General features: G+C 44.1%; 1 protein-coding gene across 5 annotated transcripts; it reads left to right on the top strand.

The window, feature by feature from the left end:
- The first annotated feature begins 4,140 nt into the window (after nucleotides 1-4,140).
- On the top strand, nucleotides 4,141-8,889 carry LOC113131212 (C-1-tetrahydrofolate synthase, cytoplasmic-like). Of its 5 annotated transcripts, none has more exons than XR_003295765.1 (13): nucleotides 4,141-4,320; nucleotides 4,959-5,055; nucleotides 5,193-5,277; nucleotides 5,811-5,870; nucleotides 6,041-6,094; nucleotides 6,175-6,311; nucleotides 6,471-6,571; nucleotides 6,754-6,890; nucleotides 7,089-7,200; nucleotides 7,410-7,537; nucleotides 7,637-7,743; nucleotides 7,839-7,902; nucleotides 8,234-8,889. XR_003295765.1 is itself a non-coding variant. In XM_026308236.1 (13 exons), the coding sequence occupies exons 2-12, from the start codon at nucleotides 4,961-4,963 to the stop codon at nucleotides 7,890-7,892; spliced, it is 1,044 nt and encodes a 347-aa protein (XP_026164021.1). In that variant the 5' UTR covers nucleotides 4,141-4,320; nucleotides 4,959-4,960; the 3' UTR covers nucleotides 7,893-7,902; nucleotides 8,234-8,889. The 5 variants fall into 5 exon arrangements, 4 of the variants coding, with proteins under 4 accessions (XP_026164021.1, XP_026164022.1, XP_026164023.1 ...); XM_026308236.1 differs by having other exon boundaries at nucleotides 7,637-7,717; XM_026308237.1 differs by having other exon boundaries at nucleotides 4,141-4,693; nucleotides 7,637-7,717.
- Nucleotides 8,890-10,825: the final 1,936 nt, after the last annotated feature.

The raw sequence follows: 10,825 nt of genomic DNA, 5'->3' as shown, positions 1-10,825 counted from the left end.
GCGGACAGTGTCACCTCCTCACAGTCGAGTCTGGGACAAAATATCAAAACCCAGTGACGTGAAAACCAGTCGAACCTGAATCTGGTAGGCTCCAGCTTCTGACAGGTGTGTCTGTCTCCTCTTACCTGTCCGGCTCAGTAATGTTGGTCCTACGCCTGTGTACTGTTGGTGAAGGGTGTGTGTTATTTAATTCATGAGTTCCAACATTTGCAGCTGTTTCCATTTGATGTTTCTGGGTCCTGTCGTAGAGGTTCCCGAGAGCTGATGGGTCTGGATCTCGAGTGTGCAGTGCTGGTCCTAAGTCCTGGTTCCCCACAAAGGGGGACCAGAACCTGCAGAACCTCAGTGAAGCTGCTTTTTAAACAGTTTGCAGACGTTTTTACTAATTTCTGCCTTTAAAGACTTTAAACAGCCGATTGCATTAATTTCTAATATTTCTGTGATTCTCCAAATACAGGAAGTAAAAACTACTGAGAGGTCAGAGGTCAGCTCTGGTTACAAGTCAAAATAAAATATCCTTTTTAACGTGTTTTTAATGATACGTAGAAACTGATTATATTAAAACACATATCATCGTTAACGAACTCTGCAGACTAACTACAGTGTTTTTATCTGATGACAATATTTTCAGAATAAAAGTCCAATAAAAGTTCAGACTCATAAACCTTTTTGAGATCTACCACAGTTCAAGTGATTCCTCCTGAGAAAAGACGTCCTTCATCCTCCTCTACAGTTTTCAGAACATAAGGTCACAGAGACAGAACTCTGTTTGTTTAACCTGCAGAATCTCATTATTTGTCCCAATATTTGATCTCACAAGGTTCATAATTATTATTTTTTTATTTTAGCGCTCCACATACATGAACCCCACTTTCCTGTTTTCTTGTGTAATTTGAATCTGATGAAATTAAAACTTTGTGATGAATGTTGTGTTTCCCAGTTGGAGCCGCAGTGACAGAAACTCAGACTACAAGAAGTTTGGTCTGAATGAAAATCAATGAACGTAATAACAGGAAGAGCAGAATGAACCAGGGTTTGAAAAACAGCAGCTGTAAGTCAGAGATTCATTTCAAGTTTTTTATTGGAATTAATGAGACATTTTACACAATCAATCACATGATCAACAACAATCAATAATATGATCAATAACATGAAGAGTGAATCAAAGACCAGGCCTCCATCTGTGTTTATTTCTCTTATTTCTTTTTCTGTAAAACCTGCAGTGAATGAAGTTTAATCAGAAATATTTTTATTAAAGTTTCCTGAAGTTTTTCACAACTAAACATTAAAATCGTTCACAGATCAGATCAAACATTTATTTTCTGTCAATACTCAGCAAATCATTGACTAATTATTTTCAGATTAAGTCATAAAATGAGTCATAAAATTAAACGGCGGCACATTTCACACGTCTCTGAAATATTTTAACTGTTTACAAAAGTGTTGCCTTAAAAACTGACTTTCATATTTTTATATTGTGCAGTTGAAGTACAGTTGTAACAGAACACAGTACTGTGGTACTTTTACCTACTGCGTTTAAAGGACCTGACTTTCTTTCTTCTTCTGATCCAGCAGGTTTCTGATTCTCCGAAGTTCAAATGGAGCATGGATCAGGTCTGGCCCACCCACATGAAGATCTGCTGGAGTCCACGGAGTCCGTCCAGGTGTTTTCCAGGTGACAGTTTCCTCGCTCTGATCAAGTGGTCCTAAACATTTCACAAAGGTGGATTCACTACTGTTGAACTATCTAGAACCACTGGACCAAAGAGGATGAGCAGTGTCCGTCGGTGCTGGTGTGACGCTCTGCTCCGCGTCCTACACATTTTATACTAAAGCTCGGCTCAGAGCGGGAATGAAGGCCCGACCGGTCTGACAGGCGGGGGCGGAGTCACGCTTACCTGAGCTGGACTCACCTGCTGCACCTGTTTGTTCACCTGCTCCCTTCTCTCTGCTGTCTGAGTTTCAATCCAGCCCATTCAGCTTTGTTTTAAACTGGTCAGGCTGAAATGTCTCAGTTTTACTGAACATGGTGCACACAGGTCAAAGGTTAAGGGTTTTATTAAGGTTGTACTTCAGGTTTTTACAGGTTTCTGAGCTCAAACTGTTTCAGGAGCCACTGAAGTAAAACTGAATATTTTCATGGTTAAACATTTAGTACAACACACTGAGCTCTAACGAGGAGAAGAGGCCGCTTGGTAAAATGCACTGAAACTAATCAAACCTGGTCCTGAAACCTGGTCCTGACTTCCTGTCTGCTAAAATCTGAGAATCTTTGACTCAAGTGTCTCGTATTATTGATTGATCAGTTTAACAGGGTCAGGGTGTATTGATAAACATTAGTGTAAATGTGTCGGACTCAACCAAACGTCACACACACACATACACACTCAGAGACATCATTTCACTTCCTAAAGAAAATACCGACATTAGTCTCCGACCCCGTGAAGGCGACCAGGCCACAGACAAATGGTGGATCTGAACCTCGTCAACCACAGACAGATGTTGTCAACTTCCTGAAGATGTGAATGTACTTTTTGGGTTTTGTTTCATAATTTTCTTGTAATTTTTGAAACAGTCTGAGTTTTATTTAATATGTGAAAGCTTTTATTCTGAAATGTCAGTCAACGTGCCCATATTGTTGTTGTTTCCAAAGTGTTGTAACTCTGTTTACGTCTTAGATTTTTACTAGTTTTCTTCTGTTTTACACTGAATCATGTCATGAGTTTCAGTCTGATCAGGTGTGTTCAGGTGAACAGGAAGTTACGCGGGTTGTTGTTCGGCTTCATTCTTCTGGTGAGTCACACCTGTGTGACGGTAAAAACAACATTTAATTATAAAACTATTTCACATTCAAACATTTCACTTAAAAAAGTAAATTATAAAATAATTAAAATTTTAAAATTCCCTGTAAAAGTTTTCAATTAAAAAACACTTCACTGTTTATCAGCATCAGTTTCTGTGTTTGAAAGAGTCGAGTTCTGCACATTCAGGTTTCAGTTCGTTTCTGCAGGTTTTACTCAGTTTCAGCAGCTTCAGACGAGGAAACAGGTCAAACAGAGAGAAACTCGTCAGCATCAGGAACGACAGGAATGAAGCTCAGAGAAGAAGAAGTTGACACGCCTCATTCTGCTGCTAGGTGTGTTTGTGTTAGTGTCTTTCTGTCTCTGTGTGGACCCGTTTTACGTCGATACGTCACGGCGAGGACCTGGTTTTAGGGTCCAGGTTAGCACCAGGTCCAGGTCAGGGTTGGGGGGAGGCTGAGACACAGAAACACAAACTCTAAACTCGTGTAGTTTTATGACTTTGAAAAAAATGTTCATACAAAACAAACTGATCATCAGTTATTAAACAGGAAAAAGCATCTCAGGAAGAATCTCACTTTGTTTTCTTTCTTCTTTTCTTGTTTCTTCCTGCTTCAAGTTTCTTGTGTTTATTTAAGCTTTTGTCAGTAACTGATCAATAACATAAATGATCTCTACCTTCCACTATAACACCAAAATCATGCAGCAGTAATAATAGTGTGTGTTTGCAGGTGATGAGGCAGTGAAATAGTTTTAAAATAAAAATCCGGAGCCTTTTTCAACCTGACCAAAGTGTTCACACAGTGGAAACATGTTGATTTGGATTAGTTAAACCACATCTGTTCAGGACAAACAATGTGTTGTTTAGGTTGGAGGCCTTGTTGTAAAATAAATGAAAACTTATACTGGAGATACTTTATAACTTATAGAAAATAGTTAGAAATGTACTTTTATGTTTATAATAACAGGATAATAGTGCGTATTCTACTGCCTACGTATTCATTAGATTGAGAAGGAATATTTTGATTTTATATTTATTTAATTTCAATATTTATTTTGATCTGATATTCATTTATTTCTGTTTATTTGTCTGTTCTATTAATGAACCATCTCTGAATCTGGACCTTTCTTAAAAACAGACATTTCTAAATCTGAGCAGCACCTAAATGTCATAAATGTCCTGACTTATTGCAAGAACCCTGGAGCCTACATTTCCCACAATGCAACATACTGTTTTGCCTTCCTGTCCACAGAGCACAGCTACAAAAACAGCTGGAAAATGCCCCGCCAGCAGTCTGGATTCTGATTGGCTGAGAGCAGTGTGGGATGTGTCTCTGGTTTCTTCCAGTTTGACCTCAGACCTCCCCAGTTTCAGACTGGTTTAATCTGCTGGTTCAGTTCAGAGCAAACACACACACACTGATAACATATCTGACACACACACACACACACACACTCTGACAACATGTGACACAGACTCAGGTGCAGGTGTGTCAGGAGCTTCCTGTCCGTCTCTCAGGTAAGGTGCTCTCACCTGAATTCTTCCTGGTTATTGGACATGTCTCCACGTGTCTGCAGCTGCACAGACGTCGGTTTGGGACCAAAGAACCGTTTCACATATTTGTGTTGCAGACTCTGTCGCTAAACTGTGGCTGTGGTTTTTAATCATTAACCAGTTTAAGGAGCAGACTGGGGGGCGTTCAGAGCTGCAGCTTTCACACAGACCGTCACTGTAGAAACTGGAGTTATTGGCTGAAACGGACACACGGTTGTTTAGATGTAAACAGACTGTGCAGCCTGAAACTGTTGGATAGTCCAAACTGGAGCTAAAACCAGCTGAGCCTAAAACACAGTGAACCTCTTACTGAAGCTTCCAGTGTGAGACTAACCAGGTGTGTTAATTACCAGCGTGTCCTTGTTCAGTTGCAGTTTCCTTCAAACATCTTTGCTCTGTAATTCACGTGTCACATATGGAGGAATTTTCAGCTGTCCACATACTTGTGGCCACAATTTGCTTTATGTTTCTTCCATCTATCATTTATTGCATCTAGATGCAATAGATGGGGGGGGGGGGCAGACCCCAGCATGCAGTGATGAGCCAGGTGTGTTCAGGTGTGCAGCTCAGTGAATTTCTAATGGACACTCTCTCTCTCTCAGTCATGTTATCCTCGGCCGCCCGCTCGCTCTGGGCCTCCAGTTGTCGAGGAAGCAGGTGCTCCATAGCAACCGTCGTCTCCGGGCTAAAGACCGCCAGGTGAGTCTACGGCCCAGTTTCTCCCAGTGTGTCCACTCAAACCAGAATGGAGCCAGGATTACACTTTTCAGACCTGGGTAAACCCTAATCTGCTGACCTTTGACCTCTGAGATCTGATCCTGGGTCTGTGTGTCCAGGTTGGTGACGGAGAGACTGAAGAAAGAGGTGGAGAAGATGGACAGTCACGTCTCAGGGTTCAGGCCCAGTCTGGTGGTCCTACAGGTGAGTCTGGTGACATAATCAATGAAATAAGAAGCTGGACTTTATCCTTCATTTAATCAGATAATTGATCACAAATAAAACACTGAACGAAGCAGTGGGTCAGTCGTGCGACACAGCTGGACCATGTGTGAGTCTCTGGTGACACCTGGTGGTCAGACAGAAGAGGCTGAATCTGTTGTCGAAGCTGTGACACGAATGTAAAGATCAAACATAAAACTGGTCTCAGTCTGGGCCCTGGTTCATGACGAGTCCTGATCACAGGATCAGAGCAGCTCAGGTGCAGGTTCACACGCCGCCTGTGACCTGAGACCTGCTGTGTTTGCTGCAGCTGCTGTTCTTCACATGAGCGCTCTGATAACCAACCTGCAGTCACTGAGGACGGGGGTGAGGGCCTTTAACAGACCTGGGTTTCATTCCACCCAAACCTCTGATCTGAGCTAAGTTACTTCATGCACCTGTTTGTAGGACAGGTGTGTAGGAAGCTGAGGTGTGCTTTGTCTCCTGCTATGTAAAGGTGCTAACTGGTGTTTCAGGTGGGAAACAGGGAAGACTCCAACCTGTACATCAACACCAAGCTGAAGGCTGCCGCCCAGGTGAGTCTCTTCCATTCGTTGGTCACGTTTAAGACAGCTGGTGTTTGTCGGCACATCTCACTACAGACCAAATGTGGATTCATCCGCCGCGGAAAGTGTCAAAGGCCTGGACAAACAAATCATGTGTTAGTGTTTGCATGACTCTGCCCCACGTGTCCTGTCGTCTGCAGATAGGAATCGATGCCAAACACGTGAGGCTGCCGAGCACAGCAACGCAGGACGAGGTCAGGGTCAAACTCACCTCAGTACCCAACATGCATCAGTGATGAAAGGCCCAGCTCAGACTGTGTCCTGTTTCCTGCAGCTGCTGCAGAGCATCGTGTCCGTCAACAAAGACCCGTCCGTCCACGGTCTGATAGTCCAGCTCCCTCTGGACTCTGTTAACCCCATCAACACAGAACTCGTCACCAACGCCGTCTCTCCAGAGAAAGACGTGGACGGGTGAGTCTCCACAGGAAGTGACACACAGAAAGTTTACTGTTCTGTGGATTTATATTTGTTCTAACCTACAGTGTCTGAAAAACGACTTTATATAGAACAATGTATTTTATAGTGTCATGTATGTTAAAGAGATATTTTGTGTGTGTGTGTGTGTTACAGTCTGAATTGTGTTAATGCTGGAAAGTTGTCTCGAGGTGACCTGAGCGACTGTTTCATACCCTGCACCCCCAGTGGCTGCATGGAGCTCATCAGACAAACAGGTGTCTCTCACACACACACACACACACACACACACACACACACACACACACTGTGAAACATTATACTGAAACACACAAACATAAACAAGACTACACAAAAGTGAGGCTGCAGAACTCCACCACCTCCTCACATTCAAAACTTACACTCAACATCTCACCTGTGACTTCCTGTTCCGGTGCAGGTGTGTCTGTGGAGGGGAAACACGCGGTCGTGATTGGCCGCAGTAAAATTGTCGGCGCTCCGATGCACGACCTGCTGCTGTGGAACCACGCCACTGTGACCACCTGTCACTCAAAGACTGCAGACCTACCTGAACAGGTGATGACACATGACCAAACCCTCATGATGAGTATTATAGTCACTGCTAACTGTAATATTTAAATTTAATTCAAATCTCAAATCTTCTTTTTTGGTCAGTTCAAGGAAACTCTGAAATTTAAGAAGTGATGTGATGATCGTGTGAGTTCCTGGTGGCCATTTCCTGTGTCTCTGATGATGCGTTTCCTGTGTGTGCAGGTGGGGCTGGCTGATATCCTGGTGGTGGGGGCAGGTAGAGCAGAGATGGTGAGAGGTGATTGGCTGAAGGAGGGATCTGTAGTCATTGACTGTGGAATCAACCACGTACCAGGTGCAAACACTGATACACACTGATACTACACACTGATACTACATACTGATACTACATAATACAGTACCACTGCAGTGTGTGTGTTAAATTTTAACTTGCTACCAAAACTAAAATCTGATCAATCAAAAATATCTAATTTAGAATCAGTTCAACTGGATGAAAAGTGTTTATTATTTATTTATGCCTGTGTGACCTTTGACCTCTGACAGACGAGACGAAGGTGAGCGGTAAACGTGTGGTCGGAGACGTCCACTACTCTTCAGCCAATCAGAGAGCAGGATTCATCACACCTGTTCCAGGAGGGGTGGGGCCAATGACGGTGGCCATGTTGATGGAGGTGATTGTTTATTTTATCTATTTACACTCAAATGTGTTTAACATCCATCCCAACATTAATTAATACAGTTAGATACAGAGAAAACACCTGTTCACACAGTCTACAGGTCCAGGCTGTGGGTCCAGGCTGTGGGTCCAGGCTGTGGGTCTAGGCTGTGGGTCCAGGCTGTGGGTCCAGGCTGTAGGTCCAGTCTATAGGTCCAGACAGTAGGTTTAGGATGCAGGTCCAGGTTGTGGTCTCAGTCTGGTCCAAACTGTAGGTCCAGGCTGTGATACTAATGGTCCTGAATCGTGTGTTTCAGAACACGGTGCTGAGCGCTCGGCGCCTCCTCCTGAACAATGGGCCGAGCAGGTGAAGCTGTTCAGGTGAAAAACTGCAGGTTTATGAGATTTAACTTTAGACGTGAAAGTTTCACTAATTTGTGGCATTTTATCTCCAGTGCTCCCGTTTATCAAGTAAAGCTTCTTTAAATATGTTAAAATGAAAAACAGGATTTAATTTAGTCCTTATTATTAATCTTATTGATTATTATTAATCTGCCATCACACACTGAGCTGGTCTGAGTTTAAGACCAGCTCAACTGCATGTTTGGATCTAAGATTTGTTTCACATGGCCAGAAACGGCTGCTGGTTGAACCTTCAGAGATCAACATAAAAAATTATCTTCATGTGTCACCCCCTGTTTGTTTGGTGCAGACACACAGCTAGGACCAAGTGGGACCAGGTGGGACCAGCTATGACCACGTGGGACGAGGATGTAGCTCCTTCAACACTCAGAGACTGAGCCTTTTCCCCCGTTTGTTCCTTTAAGTGTTTTCTGTTCTTACTTCCTGTCTCTGAGCTCTGCTCCACGAACACATCAATAAAGTTTTACCTTCTCACATCCTGTCAGTCTGTGGTTGAAATCTGTTGCAGAAAATTCCTGGACCTGCTCACCTGGACCCAGTGTGTTCGTTCTGGGGCCTCAGTAGGCCTGGGAGGATTCACTAAAGGGCTCCTTACTGGTGCTGACAGAGACGATCAGATTGTTCGATTCTGTTAACGACTGATTTGTTCTAAATGATCAAACTGTTTCCTCCCAAACTGACTCACCAATCAGTTCTTATTGATCTGATCTGTAAAGACAATCATTGATCTCTGTGTGCCCTGATCAGATGTTGTCACTAATTACGCTGATTGATGACCAGTCTAAATGTTTAGATTTGATTAATACACAAATACTTATTCCATCAGGACCAAACATTCAGTCTTCTTAAGTTTAATTGTTCCATGTTCAGGTTTAGAAATGTGCATTTAATGAGTCACGTTGATCAATTCAATGCTTTTATTCTTTTTATTAAATTAAATTAAACTCCAACCTAAACTGTCATATTTATTTGAACACACGTCACTGCACATTTTAAAAAACAAGTCCAATCCAAACAGATGAGGAAGAGAAATAATAGATAATAAATTAATGATCCAACAAACAAAGTCAGGTGATTTCATGTTGCCCTGAGCTGTGACCCAGACTTCTGAGTCACAGCGTTCTGACCAGGGTCACAGAGTTCTGTTCTTGGACTGACATTTACTGATGCTCACCTTTAAACCTGTTTGTTTCCAATGTTTATTTGTTTGGCAGCAGAACATTCTGTAAACACGTGGAACAGTGTCTGAGTTTCAGCTGAGATGTTCCCTCAGTTTGAGCTCTGGGTTTGGTCTCCACCACCTCCTGAGGGAAATCTGATGCTGCAAAAGTGACTGGACTAAAGTTCATGCATGGGTTTCTTGTTTTGTTTCAAATGTCTTTTTTTATCATGTCATTTAGTGAAGTCTCACCTGCTCAGGTCAGAGTTTGCATGTACTAAACCTCCGAGCTGCCTTCTTCTTCTGTGGTGAAGCTGGTCGTCAGGCGTGGTCCCTGCAGCCCTGAGGTTCTCTGTGGACGCACCCTGAGCCACTCTGCTGTTCTCGGCTCAGCTGATCCACAGCGGCGTTCATGGCGTCCCGCACCAGAGAGCGAGCCGTGTGAAGCAGCTGCTGCTCGCTGTGGTCAGGGCTGAGCAGCAGCAGGAGGTGGTTCTGATTCTGGTTCTCTGGTTCTCTGCCCTGCCAAAACTCATCCTCTTCATCCTCCAGACCGACGTCATCAGTCACCAGCTCAATCCGGAAGGAGGGTCCGTTAGTGAATGGCCTGGTGGGCTGCAAGGTAGTTTGATCCATTTGCTCTTCATGTTGAAGCTCAGAGGCCTCGTCAGATGGAACACTGGAGGCTGAAAGGTTTCCGTCAAAGTCCAGAACGACAGCAAAGACCTTGTCTGCCTTTACAGCTGCCAACTCCATTACAGCTTCAACAGAAGCCTTGTTGGAGTCCTGGATGACTCCAGCAGTCTCTTCGTCTGTATGGGCCTTTTCTGATCCGCCTGCAGCACCTGTGGAACCAGTATCAGCTCCAGGTTCTTTTTCTGGACTTTTTGCTGCAGCTTGGATGTTCATCTCAGCTATGACGGTCACACCCTCTGAACTCGCACCAGCTCCATTGCTCTGGAGTGCAGGATGTTCGTCTACCTGAGCAACAGACAAACATGGACCCTCCTCCGTCCTCTTGTCCTCCATGTCTTCCTGAGGGACAGCGGATGAGCTGCCCCTCCGTCCTTTGGAGAAGAAGCGTCTCAGTTTTTTCTGGAAGGTCAGTGAAGATTTGTCTCTGTCTTCCTTCACAGACCCTGTTGTCTGCTCAAGGGTTTGGATGATGGACGAAGTCCTGAACCATCTGAAATTCTCCCTCATGTTAAATCTCTTCTTCACTTTAGAGACTGTATCACTGTCTTCTTCTGTGGTATTTAGTAAAGCACTGTCTGCCTCCTGATTTTTCTGCTTCTCCGAACTTTCCTCCCTATTCTTCTTTTGTCTCCTGATGCAGACGATCGCTGGGATGAACCTGCTCCAACACCTGCGTCTCTTCAGCTTCCTGTTTGTGATGTCATGGTCCCCATGTCGCCCTCTGCAGCTTTCCACTTTTACTGGATCTGAAACTCCCTCCATTGTGGGAGCTTCAGTGGGCTCTGCTGCAGCAGTCGAGGATTTCACGGAGGACTTGCCCCCGTTCGTCTTCTCCATCTCTTCAGTTTTGGTCTCAGGTCTGTCGTCCGCCACACTACTGGTCGAGGTTTTTCCCAGCAGCAGCCTCGAAGGACCCGCCAGCTTCCTCCCCAAACTCACTTTGTCCATTGGCTGGATGTCCTCTCTGTCCTGCGTCGCCATGGTGAAGACTGTCCACAGGCAGCTGTGATCAGTAAATCGTGAACC

Source organism: Mastacembelus armatus, unplaced genomic scaffold, assembly GCF_900324485.2.
Source record: "Mastacembelus armatus unplaced genomic scaffold, fMasArm1.2, whole genome shotgun sequence".
Classification (NCBI taxonomy): Eukaryota; Metazoa; Chordata; class Actinopteri; order Synbranchiformes; family Mastacembelidae; genus Mastacembelus; species Mastacembelus armatus.
Note: the sequence above shows the minus strand (reverse complement) of the source record. Positions and strands in the feature narration are given on the sequence as shown.